Source organism: Rhamphochromis longiceps, linkage group LG3 (genome assembly GCF_057381845.1).
Source record: "Rhamphochromis longiceps isolate RC_006_pf linkage group LG3, R_longiceps_female_GT1.1, whole genome shotgun sequence".
Lineage (NCBI taxonomy): Eukaryota > Metazoa > Chordata > Actinopteri > Cichliformes > Cichlidae > Rhamphochromis > Rhamphochromis longiceps.
In genome coordinates, this window is record NC_140559.1 from 60395109 (window position 1) to 60415000 (window position 19892).

The 19892-nt window shown below is 42.7% G+C and overlaps 2 protein-coding genes and 4 non-coding genes across 7 annotated transcripts in view; 4 read left to right on the forward strand and 2 right to left on the reverse strand.

Annotated features, from left to right (window-relative positions):
- LOC146675501 (protein NLRC3-like) overlaps positions 1 to 19892 on the forward strand; it is a 507908-nt gene that overhangs the window by 410519 nt on the left and 77497 nt on the right. The gene's annotated exons all lie outside the window — the stretch shown is intronic.
- LOC146675533 (5S ribosomal RNA) lies at positions 48 to 166 on the forward strand. Its single transcript, XR_014911041.1, has one exon. It is a non-coding gene; the product is annotated as a 5S ribosomal RNA (ribosomal RNA).
- On the reverse strand, positions 1014 to 1132 carry LOC146675534 (5S ribosomal RNA). The gene has a single exon (XR_014910700.1). It is a non-coding gene; the product is annotated as a 5S ribosomal RNA (ribosomal RNA).
- Positions 1488 to 1606, forward strand: LOC146675535 (5S ribosomal RNA). Its single transcript, XR_014910997.1, has one exon. It is a non-coding gene; the product is annotated as a 5S ribosomal RNA (ribosomal RNA).
- LOC146675536 (5S ribosomal RNA) lies at positions 7148 to 7266 on the reverse strand. The gene has a single exon (XR_014911008.1). It is a non-coding gene; the product is annotated as a 5S ribosomal RNA (ribosomal RNA).
- LOC146675537 (protein AF-9-like) lies at positions 14252 to 19649 on the forward strand. Its single transcript, XM_085400545.1, has 5 exons — positions 14252 to 14722; positions 15519 to 15615; positions 15727 to 15789; positions 15932 to 16003; positions 16371 to 19649. Exons 1-5 carry the CDS (start codon positions 14619 to 14621, stop codon positions 16491 to 16493), a joined length of 459 nt encoding a protein of 152 aa, XP_085256671.1. The 5' UTR covers positions 14252 to 14618; the 3' UTR covers positions 16494 to 19649.

A 19892-nucleotide genomic window follows, 5' to 3' on the forward strand; every position in this document is an offset into this window, starting at 1 on the left:
GTGACATTTGCCAAGTATAAAAAGGTCTTTTATAGTGGGTTTCCCTCGCTTACGGCCATACCATCCTGAACACGCCCGATCTCGTCTGATCTCGTAAGCTAAGCAGGGTCGGGCCTGGTCAGTACTTGGATGGGAGACCGCCTGGGAATACCAGGTGTTGTAAGCTTTTGCACTTCCACACACAAACTGCACAGGGCGCCACTGCTCACTCAGTGGAGGCAGCTTGAGGAAAAGCTTCATGACAACGCTCCTCATTGCATTTCGCTTTTGTGCAAAACAAAACAAAAGAACAACAGGAACGAAATATTTAGGAAATACACGAACTTATTTATTCTGTAAATGTAGAGAATGTCTACGGCTAGTCCGTCTGGGCTCAGTAGTGAGGAACTTGTTAACCTTGTAGCGGGCACAGTGTCAACCTGACACTCCTGTGCAACGAGTTTTAACTCTTATTGGCTGCCGACTGCGGCCCCGAAGAATACTGAATAAATGCGCATCAGTGTGCTACCCTGAGCAGGGAACATGATATCATGGAGTTTCTAACATGGAGCAAGGTGAAGGTGACGCGACTATGAAGGACCGCCCCTGCTTAGCTTCAGAGATCAGATGAGAACAGGCTGGTATGGCCGTAAGTGAGAGGCTTCCTCGACAACGGGGTTCATGTAGATACTGTAACCCATTTATTGGGATTTAAAAAGCAATTTAGAGTGAAAGATATTGATTAGTTTCTACTTTTATTTTTAATAGCTGCACATGACAGCACAGTTATAATGCATACTTAATGCTGCAATATTCACGTCATAAACAATTGTGAGTGTTTGCACAAAAACATCTACAGGTGCTCTGTGCTTGTACAGTGATATTGATGTAACGCTTGAAGAATTTGACATTAGAACATGAGTGGAAGAGCTCTTTGCGTGAGACTCACTAACCATCCTATTCGAAAATGAGCTTAAAGAGTGCCTCAGATCCGTTTCAATATTTAAACTGTCATTTGTGTGTTGAAATGCAAAAGCTTACGGCACCTGGTATTCCCAGGCAGTCTCCCATCCAAGTACTGACCAGGCCCGACCCAGCTTGGCTTCCGAGATCAGACGAGATCGGGCACGTTCAGGGTGGTGTGGCCGTAAGCGAGGGACTGCTTCACAAACAGCCTCTTTATACATGCTGTGATGACACAGTCATGCTTACGTTTTTATGTCCTGTATATAAGTTGAATTGTCCAAAGCACAAAAATGTTGGACTTCCAAATGGTCCTAACACACTGTGTGCTCTCTGTCACTTTAACACTGTGCTGTGAGAAAGTAACATGTGTTATTATGGTGACGTTACCGCGGGAAAAGCATTTTTGCAGCTCAGTGTTGAAGTTGCAGTTCACAACAAAGGTTTGCATGTTTTCGCTGTAACAAGTGAGGCTTAGTACAATTATATTTCAAAGTGTGTGACATTTGCCAAGTATAAAAGGTCTTTTATAGCAGGTTTCCCTCGCTTACAGCCATACCACCCTGAATGCGCCCGATCTCGTCTGATATCGGAAGCTAAGCAGGGTCGGGCCTGGTCAGTACTTGGATGGGAGACCGCCTGGGCATACCAGGTGCTGTAAGCTTTTGCACTTCCACACACAAACTGCAGAGGGCGCCACTGCTCACTCAGTGGAGGCAGCTTGAGGAAAAGCTTCATGACAACGCTCCTCATTGCATTTCGCTTTTGTGCAAAACAAAACAAAAGAACAACAGGAACGAAATATTTAGGAAATACACGAACTTATTTATTCTGTAAATGTAGAGAATGTCTACGGCTAGTCCATCTGGGCTCAGTAGTGAGGAACTTGTTAACCTTGTAGCGTGCAGCGGGCACAGTGTCAACCTGACACTCCTGTGCAACGAGTTTTAACTCTTATTGGCTGCCGACTGCGGCCCCGAAGAATACTGAATAAATGCGCATCAGTGTGCTACTCTGAGCAGGGAACACGATACCATGGAGTTTCTAACATGGAGCAAGGTGAAGGTGACGCGACTTTCCAATTTTAACATTGGTGGCGCTGTCACTTGGTGTTCGCTCGCTCTGTGGTAGAGTATCACTTCCTGTTCCTGCTCAAACACAGTGGTGTTTCTGAGTAGCTTAATTGCTTAGCAATTTAATTAACAACTTTTAAATACATTCTTCTTTCATAGTATAATCTTCACGTGCTTCATCCGAAGCACACTTTCTGTGTACTCACTACCTAATTTATAGCCAAAGTATTCACTCACTGTCTCTGTACTGTCTCGCTAGCTTAGCTTAGCTCGTAGCCGACTCATTAGCACCATGGCTACTTCACCTGTCCCTCCTGCACTTTCTTGCTCATTGTGTTAGATGTTTAGTTACTCCTCGGCCTCCTTTAGCAGTAATGATATCTGTAACAAATGTAGCATATTTGCAGCGCTGGAGGCCAGGATTACTGAATTGGAGACTCGGCTTCGCACCCTTCATTCACCCGTAGCTAGCCAGGCCCCTGTAGCTGGTGCAGCCGAAAATAGCGTAGGCCCCGCTAGCTGTTCCCCGGCAGGTCCCAAGCAGCTGGGGAAACAGGGAGGCTGGGTCACGGTGAGGAGGAAGCATAGTCCTAAACAGAAGCCCCAGGTACACCACCAACCCGTTCATGTGTCTAACCGTTTTTCCCCACTCGGCGACACACCCGCCGGGGGTCAAACTCTGGTAATTGGCAATTCTGTTCTCAGACATGTGAAGCTAGAGACACCGGCAACCATAGTCAATTCTCTTCCAGGGGCCAGAGCAGGCGACATTGAAGGAAATTTAAAACTGCTGGCTAAGGGTAAACGTAAATTCAGTAAAATCATATTTCACGTCGGCAGTAATGACACCCAGTTACGCCAATCGGAGGTCACTAAAATCAATATTGAATCGGTGTGCAACTTTGCCAAAACAATGTCGGACTCTGTAGTTTTCTCTGGTCCCCTCCCCAATCAGACCAGGAGTGACATGTTTAGCCGCATGTTCTCCTTAAATTGCTGGCTGTCTGAGTGGTGTCCCAGAAACGATGTGGGCTTCATAGATAATTGGCAAACCTTCTGGAGGAAACCTGGTCTTGTTAGGAGAGACGGCATCCATCCCACTTTGGATGGAGCAGCTCTCATTTCTAGAAATATGGACAAATTTATTAAACCCCCCAAAATATGACTATCCAGAGTTGGGACCAGGAAGCAGAGTTGCAGTCTTACACGCCTCTCTGCAGCTTCTCTTCCCCTGCTACCCCCCCAAAAACCCATCTCCATAGAGACTGTGTCAGCTTCCAAAAAGACAAAAAACAAACTAAAAACCAGCAACAAACAACTTAAACATAAACAATTACAAAGAAAGAACAATACAGTATCCACATCTGAACCAAAGAGTAAAACAGTGAAATGTGGATTATTAAATATTAGGTCTCTCTCCTCCAAGTCTCTGTTAGTACATGACTTAATAATTGATCAACAAATTGATTTACTCTGCCTTACAGAAATCTGGTTGCAGCAGGATGATTATGTTAGTTTAAATGAATCAACACCCCCGAGTCATTCTAACTACCAGATATCTCGAAGCACAGGCCGAGGGGGCGGTGTGGCAGCAATTTTTCACACCAGCCTATTAATTAATGAAAGACCAAGACAGACTTTTAATTCATTCGAAAGCCTGATGCTTAACATTGTCCATCTCAGCTGTGAAACTCAGAAACCAGTCTTACTTGTTATCATCTATCGTCCACCTGGGCCTTACACAGAGTTTCTGTCTGATTTCTCAGACTTTATATCTAATTTAGTTCTGAGCTCAGATAAAATAATTATTGTGGGTGATTTTAACATCCATGTAGATGCTAAAAATGACAGCCTCAACATGGCATTTAATCTGTTATTAGACTCAATTGGTTTCTCTCAAAATGTAAAAGAACCCACCCACCACTTTAATCACACTCTAGATCTTGTTTTAACATATGGCATAGAAACTGAACATTTAACAGTGTTTCCTGAAAACCCTCTCCTGTCTGATCATTTCCTGATAACATTTACTTTTACAATAATTAATTACACAGTGGTGAAGAGTAGACTTTATCAAAGTAGATGTCTTTCTGAAAGCACTGTAACTAAGTTTAAGAATATAATCCACCCACTGTTATCATCTCCAATGCCCTGTACCAACACAGAGCAGAGCAGCTATCTGAACGCTACCCCAACAGAGGTCGATTATCTTGTTAATAATTTCACCTCCTCACTACGTACGACTCTGGATACTGTAGCTCCTGTGAAAACTAAGGCCTCAAATCAGAAGTACCTGACTCCGTGGTATAATTCTCAAACACGTACCCTAATGCAGATGACTCGTAATCTGGAGAGGAAATGGCGTGTCACAAATCTAGAGGATCATCATTTAGCCTGGAGAAATAGTTTGCTGCTTTATAAGAAAGCCCTCCGCAAAGCCAGAACATCTTACTATTCATCACTGATTGAAGTAAATAAGAACAACCCAAGGTTTCTCTTCAGCACTGTAGCCAGGCTGACAAAAAGTCAGAGCTCTTTTGAGCCAACCATCCCTTTAACGTTAACTAGTAATGACTTCATGAACTTCTTCACAAATAAAATTTTTATCATTAGAGAAAAAATTACCAGTAATCATCCCACAGATGTAATATTATCTACAGTTACTCTTAGTACCATTGATGTTAAGTTAGACTCTTTTTCTCCAATTGATCTTTCTGAGTTAACTTCAATAATTACTTCCTCCAAACCATCAACGTGTCTTTTAGACCCCATTCCTACAAAACTGCTCAAAGAAGTCCTGCCATTAATTAATTCTTCGATCTTAAATATGATCAACCTATCTCTAATAATCGGCTATGTACCACAGGCCTTCAAGCTGGCTGTAGTTAAACCTTTACTCAAAAAGCCATCTCTAGACCCAGCAGTCTTAGCTAATTATAGGCCAATCTCCAACCTTCCTTTCATATCAAAAATCCTTGAAAGAGTAGTTGTCAAACAGCTAACAGATCATCTGCAGAGGAATGGTTTATTTGAAGAGTTTCAGTCAGGTTTCAGAGCTCAGCACAGCACAGAAACAGCTTTAGTGAAGGTTACAAATGATCTTCCTATGGCCTCTGACAGTGGACTCATCTCTGTGCTTGTCCTGCTAGACCTCAGTGCAGCGTTCGATACTGTTGACCATAATATCCTATTAGAGCGATTAGAACATGCTGTAGGTATTACAAGTACTGCACTGCAGTGGTTTGTATCATATCTATCTAATAGACTCCAATTCGTGCATGTAAATGGAGAGTCCTCTTCACACACTGAGGTTAATTATGGAGTTCCACAGGGTTCAGTGCTAGGACCAATTCTGTTTACATTATACATGCTTCCCTTAGGCAGTATCATTAGAAGACATAGCATACATTTTCACTGCTATGCAGATGACACCCAGCTCTATCTGTCCATGAAGCCAGATAACACACACCAATTAGTTAAACTGCAGGAATGTCTTAAAGACATAAAGACCTGGATGGCCGCTAACTTTCTGCTTCTTAATTCAGATAAAACTGAGGTTATTGTACTCGGCCCTGAAAAGCCTAGAAATATGGTATGTAACCAGATTCTTACTCTGGATGGCATTCCCTTGGCCTGCAGTAACGCGGTGAGGAACCTTGGAGTCATTTTTGACCAGGACATGTCCTTCAACGCACATATTAAACAAATATGTAAGACTGCTTTCTTCCATTTGCGCAACATCTCTAAAATTAGAAATATCCTGTCTCAGAGTGACGCTGAAAAACTAGTTCATGCATTTATTACTTCCAGGCTGGACTACTGTAATTCATTATTATCAGGATGTCCAAAAAACTCACTGAAAAGCCTTCAGCTAATCCAAAATGCTGCAGCAAGAGTCCTGACAGGGACTAGAAAGAGAGAGCATATTTCTCCTGTTTTGGCTTCCCTTCATTGGCTTCCTGTTAAATCCAGAATTGAATTCAAAATCCTGCTCCTCCCATTCAAGGTCTTAAATAATCAGGCCCCATCTTATCTTAATGACCTTGTAGTACCATATCACCCTATTAGAGTGCTCCGCTCTCGCTCTGCAGGTCTACTTGTTGTTCCTAGAGTATTTAAAAGTAGAATTGGAGGGACAGCCTTCAGTTTTCAGGCCCCTCTTCTATGGAACCAGCTTCCAGTTTGGATTCGGGAGACAGACACTATCTCTACTTTTAAGATAAAACTTAAAACTTTCCTTTTTGCTAAAGCATATAGTTAGGGCTGGACCAGGTGACCCTGGATCCTCCCTTAGTTATGCTGCAATAGATGTAGGCTGCCGGGGGATTCCCATGATGCATTGAGTTTTTCCTTTCCAGTCACCTTTCTCACTCACTATGTATTAATAGACCTCTGCATTGAATCATATCTGTTATTAACCTCTGTCTCTCTTCCACAGCATGTCTTTATCCTGTCTTCCTTCTCTCACCCCAACCGGTCGCAGCAGATGGCCGGCCCTCCCTGAGCCTGGTTCTGCCGGAGGTTTCTTCCTGTTAAAAGGGAGTTTTTCCTTCCCACTGTTGCCAAAGTGCTTGCTCATAGGGGGTATATGATTGTTGGGTTTTTCTCTGTATCTATGAAGCGCCTTGAGGCGACTTTTGTTGTGATTTGGCGCTATATAAATAAAATTGAATTGAAAATTGAATTGAATATGAAGGACCGCCCCTGCTTAGCTTCAGAGATCAGATGAGAACAGGCTGGTATGGCCGTAAGTGAGAGGCTTCCTCGACAACGGGGTTCATGTAGATACTGTAACCCATTTATTGGGATTTAAAAAACAATTTAGAGTGAAGGATATTGATTAGTTTCTACTTTTATTTTTAATAGCTGCACATGACAGCACAGTTATAATGCATACTTAATGCTGCAATATTCACGTCATAAACAATTGTGAGTGTTTGCACAAAAACATCTACAGGTGCTCTGTGCATGTACAGTGATATTGATGTAACGCTTGAAGAATTTGACATTAGAACATGAGTGGAAGAGCTCTTTGCGTGAGACTCACTAACCATCCTATTCGAAAATGAGCTTAAAGAGTGCCTCAGATCCGTTTCAATATTTAAACTGTCATTTGTGTGTTGAAATGCAAAAGCTTACGGCACCTGGTATTCCCAGGCAGTCTCCCATCCAAGTACTGACCAGGCCCGACCCAGCTTGGCTTCCGAGATCAGACGAGATCGGGCGCGTTCAGGGTGGTGTGGCCGTAAGCGAGGGACTGCTTCACAAACAGCCTCTTTATACATGCTGTGATGACACAGTCATGCTTACGTTTTTATGTCCTGTATATAAGTTGAATTGTCCAAAGCACAAAAATGTTGGACTTCCAAATGGTCCTAACACACTGTGTGCTCTCTGTCACTTTAACACTGTGCTGTGAGAAAGTAACATGTGTTATTATGGTGACGTTACCGCGGGAAAAGCATTTTTGCAGCTCAGTGTTGAAGCTGCAGTTCACAACAAAGGTTTGCATGTTTTCGCTGTAATATGTGAAGCTTAGTACAATCCTATATTTCGATTAGTTTCTACTTTTAATTTTAATAGCTGCACATGACAGGACTATGGAGCGCCACGATTGACATAATGAATTAATTAAATACACCATAAAAATAATTAATTAAATGTGTCAATAATTAATTAAAATTGGAATTAATTAATTAAATAAATAGTTATGACACATGTAATTAATTAATTATCGACACATTTAATTAATTATTTATGTATTTCATATTTTAATTAATTATTGACACATTTAATTAATTAATTATGGACACATTTAATTAATTATTTATGTATTTCACATTTTAATTAATTGACACATTTTATTAATTATTTAATGATATATTTATTTATTTCATTTTGGCAGTCCTGGCGCCTGGCTCTCATCTTGAAATAATTTTATCTGTCACCCTCACCCATCAAACTCAGGGGGCGGGGTTAACGCTGATCGAGTCAAAACCATTGCTTTGGCCTGGTGGCCATTGTTTCTAGCACACAACAACCGGCATGTGGAAGCTAACAGAACTGAACTTTGAAAAACTCTGTTCGTGTGTCACCAAATACCGTTTTAATATTTTTTTAGCCGAGAATGTAGTGGTTTAATCTTCATGTGTCTGGTCGGTTTGTCAAGATACAGCCTCTTTGCAAAAGTGCTTCGATGATTTCGGAGATGTCTGCCCAGTCTAACGGCAAAGCGTGGGACAGACCCGCTCGCCTCGCAAGCAATCCCACCGACAAAGCGCAGGCCCCGGTACACAGCTGTAGTAACCCCCGCTGACTTCTTTTACTGAGGTTATATTTATCGGTGTTTTATTTCCTGATGTTCTTATGTGTCCTACGTGTTTCAGTCGCCAATTCTGAATTATAACTAACATTAAAAACATGTTTAAGGAGGAGAGAGAGCAAATAAACCTGTTTAACATCTGATCTTTGGGTTTTTGTTCAGTAATCAGTGTGACCTGTGTATAAACGCATAAAAGAGATAATGTTGGTGTTTCTGTCATGTAGTAACTGCTGGCTTTAACTGTACAAAGGTTGTTCGACACTATGAAACACATACAGACTTCATGATGTTCGGCTAATATTTTTATAGTGAATATTAATCACGAGGGTAAACGGCCCTGTACACCACGGAGCGAGGTCAGCACATCCACGATATCCTCAGCTCCATGAGTTAACACAAAGTTTCCCAGCTGACTATCTAACTTCCAACTATTCCAGAGACGTGAAAATATACAGCATAAAGAAAAGTGTAAGAGACTCAGCAGCAGATTAGAATAACAGTTACACATTTAATAAATCACCAAATGAATCCAAGAAAAGAGCAAACCTGTTCCGACAATTTGAGTTTGTATTCCCTCAGCTGCAGACTCGCTGCTGTTTAAATGTTTGAAAAGGAAGATTAGATATAAACAAACGTCAACCATAGACTCAGTCTGCCTTCACATTTGATATGAGGCCAGCACGTATAGTGGCTGTGTCCTGTTTTAAGATCATACGTGTAAAATTGTTGTCTGACCTCCGTCGATCCAGCCGCTCAGAGTCCGTGGTTACCGTGGTTACTGCATAAGCAGCTATAATGTTAACAGCTGGCACTGAGGAAACCTACCGGCAGCATGGGTGTTTATGTTTTTCATTGCAAAAGAACCGTCTGAATGGTTAACTGAAGTTAACTTGGATAAATTATAGTTAAGGAGTATCACAGATAACGCCCACGTGAGCTGTGCGACTGTTCACCACTACACTGAAATCAGCAGGCTATTACTGAAATACATGTGCTATTTCATAAACTATGATATAAATAGGGAGGTCCTATTAACATGTTTAGTTTTAAAGGACACCTTCCTGCCTTTAGTCTCCTTCATGAGCAGTATTAGTTTTCTTCTAACATCCAGAAGTCTGCACGATGCGTTTCATAGTTTGTAACAAGCCTTTGACAGGTAAACATAACATGACCGAAAAAGCAAAAAAATGGTTCATTTATGTTTGACGTGTTTATTCCTCCCTAAATATCGTCGGTGAAGTTTGCCATGCACGTCAGATTTTCCTGCGCATTTTTTATACCTCTGCCAACAGAGAGAGAAAAAATCACATTCTAACAGACAGCTGGTGCTTAGAATACAGTTGAATAACTATTAAAAAACAGATGATATTTAGATGATAGTTCAGTCTAACACATGTGCCAGTGAACCATTAAACGTCTGTGAAACTATGCAGTTATGAAACGTAACTTTAACCTCAGCCAAACCGATTTGCTCAGTTGTAAATAAAACAGCGAAGTAAACGTGACCCGACAGACAGAACCTGAGTGAATGAAGTCCAGCGTTTAACCACTGAGAGCTAAAACTCAGCTGAGGTTTCAAAGCTGTGTGCCGGTGATTGGACATCAGCCGCTGATGAAGCTGGTTCACCTATAAAGTGCTCTGTAAGGAAACAAGCTCCAGCTCCAATTTTAATTAATTATTGCCACGTTTAATTAATTATTTAATGGTGTATTTAATTAATTCACTATGGCAGTCCTGGCGCTCCATATGCTGCTGCTGTTTTATCAAAATTTTATCAGATGTGGCTGATATTTTTCTTAAAAACAAAAATAAGGTAAAAAACCAAATCTGGTAATTATTTGTTTTTACATTCATCGGGCCCCAATGTGACCAAATATCAAAGAGAAAGTCTGGAACTGAAGTTAAGAAGTACCCACCGAAGGAAGGATGAATGGCTGGATCATGAAAACCTGACATATCTCTGCATGTTGTGTTTTTCCTCTCGGCTGTAAAAAGGCTGATGGTCATCACCCCGCTGGTCGGATGGTTGGGGTGGAGAGCCAGGTTTGTGCATGCAGTACCTCAAGAACGAGGCTACGTAGGATTTAAGCTAACGACGTTGACGAGTTTGAATCTCGGTGACCTCGACCTCGAGGTCTCTGGCAGTGGACCCGGTCATGTGAGCAATGTTGTGCCTGGCTCTTCCACTTTAGGGATTACAGCTCCTAACGCGTTCATTCCTACTGGGACCACTTCGTTCTTGACCTTCTACGTTGGCTCCAGTTTTCCTCCAGTTTTTCTCATGCTCCCCTTCCTGACATGCTCTCTGCTGGGACTGCCACATCTATTACAACCAGTGTTGGTCAAGTTACTTGAAAAAAGTAATCAGTAACTAATTACTGATTACTTCCCCAAAAAAGTAATCCCGTTACTTTACTGATTACTTATTTTCAAAAGTAATTAATTACTTAGTTACTTAGTTACTTAGTTACTTTTTAAAAACACGATTTACAACCTGAAGAGGTGATAAAGCGATAGATCTTTCAGCCCAATTCTACTTTTTCTACATAATCCATCATACAAAATGTAATCAAATGGAAAAGTCCCTTTTTAAAACTTGTTTTATTAGTTTTAATCTTTTAACTTTATGCATCAAGCAAAAATGTAATTATATGCAACATTCACTGACTGGAAGAAATTTGTTTAATATTTAAACCTATTTTCTGCACATTCCAGCACATAATTTTTTTTTTTGTGTGTTTACACTCAGTCTTTCAAATAGATGCAAGTAAAACACAGCAGAAAATAAATAAAGTCAAAGACTAGCGGTCCTTTTGCTCTATTTTCACCTGTAAAGCAGGAGCAGGGTAGGCGGAGGTTTACCCTGGTGCAGGTGTGCCGCAGCGGTCAGTGGAAGGATATGGCAGCTCTGTGAATTTCCCATTACGTCGTTGCGCACTCGGTGCTTGCTTGGAAGTTTAGGGTTTTTTTCGCTGTAAAAAGAAGTTTTCTTCCCACGCACGATGGACACTAATGTTTTTGTCACTTTTTATGGAGTCAAACTTAAAGTAAGGTCAGTACTTCCACGCTTTAAACGCTGCACGCTCATACTCTCTCCCGCACTCGATATATGATCCATTGTTGATCTGCACACAGCTGTTGTCACTAACGGCGCACTTGCTTACGTCACTGTCATGAGACATTCTTGCAAAAAAATCACGGTTTTAGTAACACAGTAACGCAGCGTTCCTACGGGAAAGTAACGGTAATCTAATTACCGTTTTTGCCACATACTCCTGCTAGAACACTCAGATCTGCCACTCAACTACTTCTGACCCAACCCAGATCTCGACTGAAGTCCCGGGGTGACCGTGCGTTTGCTCTGGCTGCCCCGGTACTGTGGAATACCCTTCCTCTCGACCTCCGCGCATCTGATTCCATTGCACTGTTCAAATCACGATTAAAAACCCACTTATTCAATCTTGCCTTTCCCTCTAGTTAATATTTCTTTTATGATTTTATATCATGCACTTCTATGCTCATTTAAATTCTTGTTTGCTCTGTACCTGTTGCTTTCCTATGTATTAGTGACAGTTATCTGCTTGCATATTTAGTACTTGCTTTGGTCCTATTTCTATTATCCTCCTCCTATACTCTATTTTACTTGTTAAGCACCTTGGCATACCCTTGGTTTTTAAGTGTGCTTTATAAATAAAGTTTATTATTATTATTATTATTATTATCATAGTAATCCCTTACTTTACTCGTTACTTGAAAAAAGTAATCGGATTACAGTAACGCGTTACTGTAATCGCGTTACTGCCCATCTCTGATCACAACTGCAGCCTTCTGCTCCTTGTCCAGCACCACTGTGTGTGGTTGATTAGCCAGCAGCTGCTGCCAGGTGTTCTTGGAGGGCTGTTTGCCTCTTTAGACAGTAGGTGTCCAGTACTATCCAGCTCTTCATTGTGGAGTCATTGTTGGATGTCTGTGTTTGTTATGTTGGCTTTTTCTGGGAGGTTCTTTGGTCTGCTGTTGGGTCCTCCAGCCACCTGATGTTGGTGTTGTGTGATGCTACTTTCTCACAGTACTGCTCAGTCTCAGGACCTGGTCATGGCGCCATCTCTGTCTTCCCTGGCTAACAGTAGTCTTGCATTCTTCCAGCCTGTGCGCCATCGCCCCACATAACCTGCACTGTGGCTCCTCCGTCATGGACTTGTAGACTAAGCGGAGCAATATTAAGATGTGGAAAGGCTCCAAAGTTAAAGCCAATTAATCGTCTGCTTTGACAGGTCCCACTATGTCCAGATTCCTTGTAAACCCAGTACCGTGCTTTCCTCCTCTAGCTGCCGGACCTCGGCTCGGACCATGCCTCTCCTCAGCCAGGGCTCAGCTATTGCCCATTGTTGGAAGTGGGTGGACCCGAGTCCCTAACGCCCCATGCAGGACTTGCCAATGAGTCTTGGTACTATACCATGCTGGTATAGCCAGACCTTGAATTTGCCTGGTATGCCTGAACCTGCATCTTATCTAGCCACTCTACATCGTGCTCCTGCAGTGGATGAACTCTCATTTCAAGCCCGCTGGCACAGACTTTCCCGGGAAGGCTGAGGAGAGTGATCCCTCCTACATATTCTAATATGAACCATAAGCTTTATTATTGTAAAGTGGAAGCATTAACTAGCTGTGTATATCATATTGTCTGCAATCATACTGGTACAAATTCTTACGTGATACAAAACTGTCATACTGAGATATCATTGCTATAGCAACACCAGGTGGTTATGATCCCTAGTGCATGCAATTAAGAGACAAGCCTGGGCATGTCTGGGAGTGAGAGCCACATGTGTCAGTCTGCAGTGGAGCAACTTCAGGAACCTCCAACAATCACAGTGCTCTGCAACATATGCAAGAACCTGTTTCAGCCCTTCAGGTGAAAAAACTGTGCGCTACAGTCAGGCTGTGTGTGGGGAGATATTAGCTGCTGGTGTCATGTGACCCAAATGTAAACAAATGACTCCACCAAGTGTGGCTGAAGGACGTCATGTGACAGGAAGAGCAAACAGTGGATGAAAGTTACTGATACAGTACATGGTGCAAGACCAAAGCAGCAGGTTAAAAAGCTCAACTCATGACCCAACATCCCAGGTAGAAGAGTCTTCAGCTTTATTGTGAAAATATTGTGCAGGTTCCTAAAGAGTCACAAGGTTAAGTTACTTTAGTTACTGTTTAACAAAAGTTTCCAGTAGTGATGGGCAGATGAAGCCCCATGAAGCACTGGAGCTTTTCATCCAATTGGTTCACCCCAACGCGAAGCTTCATGAAGCTTCATTTGCTCTAGCAGGACACCTACTGGACGTAAAAATAATAGCTGGCATGAATTTGAAGAGTGTGGCATTTTGCACACAGCCTGTAAATGTCAACAACAAAAGGAGTGTGTAAAACATGTATATTGTAGTGATGGCAGTATACTGTGTATATTTATGCTGGCAGTATGGAAAATGATTATTTGCGGCAAAGTTCGAACCGCTTCATGAACCAGTCACGTGGTACAGCCGGGCAGCGAGGCTTCGGACGTCATCATTTTCAGCTCCTCCCATAAATGAAGCAAGCCTCGATACGCGCTTCGCGGAAACGCCCCCTCCATTACTCGACACACGCTCCGAAGCCTCGATACAGAACGTCCCATCACTAGTTTCCAGGCCAAACTACGACTAACACCAACCCAGTTTCTGTACTACATTTGACTTATTCTGTGTTGCAGTGCCGTGCCACTTTCACGCTGCTGCAAACGGCACTGTGTCATCAGTGACAGTAGCTCATTGGAAGCAATCATGGGATGCCCTTCATTTAATCAAACTTAGAAATGCTGCAGAAAATATCTTTTTGTGTAAATGATCAGAAACATTATTACCACAAATCTTCTTAAAGTATCACTTTGAGCCTGTAAACAAACGGGCACAGCCCTGGTTTATAAACTTTTACTTTGAGTCGGTTCAGAAAGTTGAAGACGTCGTAAGAGAGGCTGCTAAATCATTTTGAGATTGAAGAACATGAAAGAATCATGTTGTTTTCCTGAGCAATGAGAACAATTGAAAACCAGAGCTGTAAGTCAGCTATGTAGAGTTCGAGATGTGTGCATGTTCCCTTTGAAAGTCAGATCACCAGTCCACATTTGCTGAGCTTTACAGTACCAACGTCACAATCTGCAGCTTTCTGCTTGTATTCCTGAGGTTTAAACTGCAATGACTGAGGCTTTATTGAACTGTTCCACTCAGTGCTTGGCCCGCTGCAGTCAGTGATGCAGGATCTGCACTCGGACGACGACGACGATTCAGAGGACGACAACGACGACGTGGATTCAGACAGGGATCGAGCAGCACACCTCACACACCACCAGCACAGGTTAGTAACCCGAGGGCAGCTTTTCGAATGGCTGAACCGCACACTAGTTTAGTTTCATAGAGCTGTGTGCAGACATTGGTAATGAATTCCTTTTAACCAGGATATTGCTATTATGAGGGCTACTTTGTATCTCACATGTTTGTGCAGTAGAGCCAGCCTTTAACAACAAACCTGTAAAATGATGAAGAGCCGCTATTTAAATCTTGGTTAAAATTGCTTGGGACAGTTTCTAAAGGTTCTTTCAACGTGCCTTTTACTAACTTTTCAAGTATTTCATGTAAGCTCTTTCCAACTCTCTCCACCATCCTGTTGGTGGAGGCGTGCCGTCAACCTTGGCCAAAAAGCATAACTTAACCAGATCGTCTCCGTCTCCAACAGTTGACCGGTTTTCTATCATCTATGCCAGGGGTGGGCAATTCCAGGCCTCGATGGCCGGTGTCCTGCAGGTTTTAGATGTGTCCTTGATCCAACACAGCTGATTCAAATGGATAAATGACCTCCTCATGATGTCCTGAAGTTCTCCAGAGGCTGGTAATGAACTAATCATGTGATTCAGGTGTGTTGACCCAGGGTGAGATCTAAAACCTGCAGGACACCGGCCCTCGAGGCCTGGAGTTGGACACCCCTGATCTAGCAGGCCCCTCCCTGACACTGATTCTGCGAGAGTCATCTTCATGTTAAAGACCGTCCTTCGTCCCCACTCTCTCAGATGGGGGATTTTTCATTGTTAGCGGTTTTTAGCTAACAGCTGAGACAACAGTTTTAATGTCTTTATTCTTTGTGACTTCATACTTAGGATTAGTTTAAGTGATGGCAGCAGAAGTGACAGCTCCTCCCATTCCCCGCTGTCGTGCAGTGAGGCCCCACCCTTATTAAAGTCTACTAATAACCAGGTAATCATATCAGTAATATACTGGCTTATGTCTTAGAGCAGCATGATTGAAAGCCACAGTATCCAGGTGTGTGCGTGACCCTGGGTGACTCTTTGCTCTTCTGTCTGTCAGATAGTGGAAGTAAAAAGTCCCACCAAGCAGAGCAAGCAAGACAAAAGCATGGAGTGTGATAAGGTGAGAACGAGTGTCTTTGGTTTTTAGATGTGGAGTAGACTAGTAAATATTCTGAAATATAGAAAGTGTTGTTATGTCTTGGGGTTTGTTACCATCAGCCACTGCTACATCATGACAGCCGTGTTTGCTGTGTGCTTTTCAGGTTTACCTGGATGAGCTGGTGGAGCTGCATAAAAGACTAATGACACTAAGAGAAGGTCACATACTGCAACAGGTGAGCTGATGTCAGCAGTGTCCGATACGTCCATCAGACACAAACCCACTTCTACAAAGCTTGGGATCCGTGTCAGATGTAAAAACTGAATTCAGTGATTTTCAGATCTCAGATTTTATTCACACGATTTAAATCGACCAGTTGAGGAAACACGTTAGCGCAGGTCGAAGCTCTCTTCTGATTGGCCAGCTGAGAGCGTGCTGTGCCTGCAGCAGATGACTGCATAAAGAAATCTGCTTGTTTAAAATAAATATTAGACCTTAGACGAAATAATAATGATGAAGTAGTAATGTATAACAATAGTTAATAGTTGCAGACTTTACTTTGACCCAGCCTGTGCCCACCACTCTCACTGTCTGTCTTGCAGATTGTAAACCTGATTGAAGAGACCGGACACTTCCACATTACAAACACTACGTTTGACTTTGACCTTTGCTCTTTGGACAGAAGTACAGTAAGGAAGCTGCAGAGCTATCTCGGGACGTCCTGAGGCACACAGCAGTTGGGTGCTGGATCCGAGCCTCTGACTCGTCCTGTATCAGTTCCAGCTGTAGTTGGCGTGTCTAAACCTCACAGTGGGTCCAGCCTGCTGCTTCGACTCCCCCGAACAAAGAGTTCACCCTGCTGCAGAAATCGGGGGTAGATGTACGAGATCAGGATGTCAGCAGGCAACAATCTGAAAGCTTGATATGAAGGGTTGGTGGGTGGGAGTGATTCTGCTGCCATGTATGTTGTTGTTTATCGTGACAAGTGCATGATCAACTTTGCCTTACAACATTGTACGTCTTATTTATTAAATTTAATTTGCAGGTGTGTGTGCGTGTGTGTTGGGTGGAAAAAAGTGAAACAGGACTTTGAAGAGCTCTATAAGGCACAAGTCTGACCAGTAACACTACTCTGCTTCGGTCTCCGATCAGATATCCGATTCATTCATTTCCCTGGGATCAAACAGCGTCCGCACAGATGCATCTCTGTTGTTCTGTTTTGTTGTGTGCGACCTCACAGTTTGCAAAGACGTGTGAAATATGAAGAAGAATCCAGCAGGAGGTCTGGATACAAAGTGACACATCATGGCGAGCGTGCTGAGTTGAGAGCGCCGTCGTCTGAAAACTAAAAGTTGAGAAGTTTCTCCAGTTTGTTCTGGAGTTAAAGCTTTAAAAAAACTTTATTTGTAAGTGTGTCTTTATTAAAGCCACCTTTATGCAAACTCTGAACTTTGAATCCACTGGAGCTTTACAAAAATCTTTGGCCTTGTCTCCTGCTGAAAGTGTCCTTCCTACATAGGAGTGTAGGGAGCACATTAACATAAAGGTCCTTCTGAGAATAAAGTGGAAATGTGCAGATTAGTTATTGCAACTAAACCTGATCCTGAAGCATTTCACCAGCTCACAGTGCAGCCGTGGCACTTAAAACGACTGTAATCGCCACATTTCAGTGTTTTTCTCTAAAAAGATTTTTGACTTTATTCTCAAAATGATCGACATTGTTTTTTAATCTTACTGTGGTCCTGTTACTCGGCTCTACAAAGTGAACTCATTTTACCAGCTTTAAATACCAGATGAACTCATGTCGGCTGCTTTAAAAACCTGTTTAATGTTGTTTAAACAGCAGGGCATGAATGGCTGCTCGCCTGTGCTGAGCACTCATCTTTGGTACAGGAGAGCTGCCTCTCAGGAGGTCCTGCCCACTAAGCTTTTGCTTCTGATCGCCTGCCTAAGCACAGATCATGGGTTCAGTTGGTTTAGGATGTTTGTAGACAAAGATCCACTAACACGTGGAGTCATACAACCGACCCAAAACCTGCAGGAGGAACCGTTAACAGGTACTCTGAGGTGTGGATGTGTTTCACCTGTTAAATCAAAGCTCAGCGTGAGACGAGGCCTTTCTTGGAGTCGCCACAGGGACACGTGACAGTCTGATGAGGATGATTTCGTATTTTGAGGATTGAATGAACTATAAATGTTCTGTATGATGTGCAGATCGCACACATGTGGATGAGCTGGTTTTTGTATGTGCGTCTGAAGTAGCTGTGTACACTGTGCACAAATTGTGGTGTCAGGCCCAAAATGTTTGCTGTGTGCATCTTACAGCAGCCTCTGATCATTAGTTCAAAATATCAGCTTTTAGCTCCACCTAGTGGTAGCATGTTAAAACTGCTGCACAGCTCCCTGAAGTGGGAAATCCACAGTTAAATGATTCATCTCATCTTTATTCACTGCTTATATTAAGTTAATGTGAATGATGCATACAAAGCCCTGCCTTTGGTTCAAGCAGACTTACTCCACGATTCTGTGACCATCGTTACCCCCAAAGTCGATGTCTTTGCCTAAAAATATGTAAAATGTTGTTTCCTGGTTAAAGCAGTCACAGGACAGCCCTCCGTAAAGGAAGCTAAAATAGACTGATTGCCCCCTATTGGCTGTTAGTACAGGCCGACAGCTTCACCCTTCTGTACTACACCTTAAAATAATATAAACTCATTAATAGCACTAATAAAAATGTGATTATCTGACCAGTTTTTGATGTGATGCTTTAAAAGCAGTGCGTTTCGTTATGGCTGACAGCTGCAGAGGCCCCTGTTTAGATTACAGTAGCTGTTCTGCATCCTTAAAACTAACCTGCCTGTTCCAACAACAAACTTAAGTAGTGCAGCTGCTAAACTGTAGTGATGCACTCAGAGCCTGGAGACCCAGGCTGGTAAAATCAGTTCCCTCGTTTCCTACAAGCTAAACAAGCAAAAGTAGTTTTGGGTTTTTTGGACTGCCTTCATGTTCCTGCAGCTGGAGGATTGGTACCTTCTGTATTTACTTCCATAACTGAATCTGAGGCCATGGTCCTCAGCAGGAAAAGGGTGGAGTGCCCACCCACAGTGGGCTGATCTCTTAGATGGACATTAACACCCTCACCCCTCGTCAGGTTTTCCAACTGCTTTGTGGATAAGACGTCTTGGACGATCATCTTGGGTGTTGCAGGAAACAGCGGGATGTTTCATCCCGGGGATGGAGGTGCCATGTTTCTGCTGATGTTCTAAATGAGCTCATCTGCACAGCATAGTGGAAGCATGTGCTAGGATCATTGTAGTCTCCCCTTCATGCTACCATTGCTACTGCTATTGTAATCATTTATTTAAACAGCATTATCTCTGGTGGACACGATAAAGGCTTCATTACGAGCCACGAGGGTTTTGTGTTGCTTTTTTAAACTAAAAGGGAAAGTCCCCACTGAGACTCCTTTAAGCCATTCTCGCTTGAGAAAATGTAGCTGAGGGAGAGGAGCTGGGTACAAAGGAAGAATGGAACCGAGGGGTGGGAGAACGCTTCAGCGGTCCGGCAAACACTTCCTCCAATAAAACTGGGAGACCTTCAAAATAACCTCCCGCAGAAGAGACACAGAGACATCGACTGTCACACTGGCATAAGGCCAAGGAAGTGAAAAGCTGCCCACCCACCAAACCCCACCCTCACCTCCACACAAACCTCTGCACATGATGACACATCTGCCCTTCCTCACTCGTATCACTGCCTGCAGCTGTGAAGGCAGGCTTCTTGGGGAAAACACACTTCCTTCACTTCTACACATAAGCAAGTGCAACTGACTGATTTCATCGTAAATTGTAAACAAAATAAATATTAATTCATTTAAAAAAGTGTTCTTTGAGTTTCCTTGGCATATTGTTTACAAACAAGCATGTTAGCACAGCGGATTTATCACTGAACACAGTAGCAGCTCGATCTGCATGTTTACAAACCCTTTGTAAGTAACCAAGTTCAAGCAGCCACATATAGACTCATCAGACTTTGGCTCAGTGACGTGAATCCGTTGAGATGAAGCCTTGCAGATAAAGAAGATATCCGACATCAATAACACAGTTCCTTGAGGACTGCAGTGC

What these genes read in the sequence shown, in the direction of transcription:
- LOC146675537 (XM_085400545.1), top strand. Translation starts at nt 14,619, where the DNA reads ATGCAGGATCTGCACTCGGACGACGACGACGATTCAGAGGACGACAAC. An exon ending in CTCACACACCACCAGCACAG is followed by an intron (nt 14,723 to 15,518) that starts GTTAGTAACCCG and finishes CTTCATACTTAG; the next exon opens with GATTAGTTTAAGTGATGGCA. An exon ending in AAAGCATGGAGTGTGATAAG is followed by an intron (nt 15,790 to 15,931) that starts GTGAGAACGAGT and finishes TGTGCTTTTCAG; the next exon opens with GTTTACCTGGATGAGCTGGT.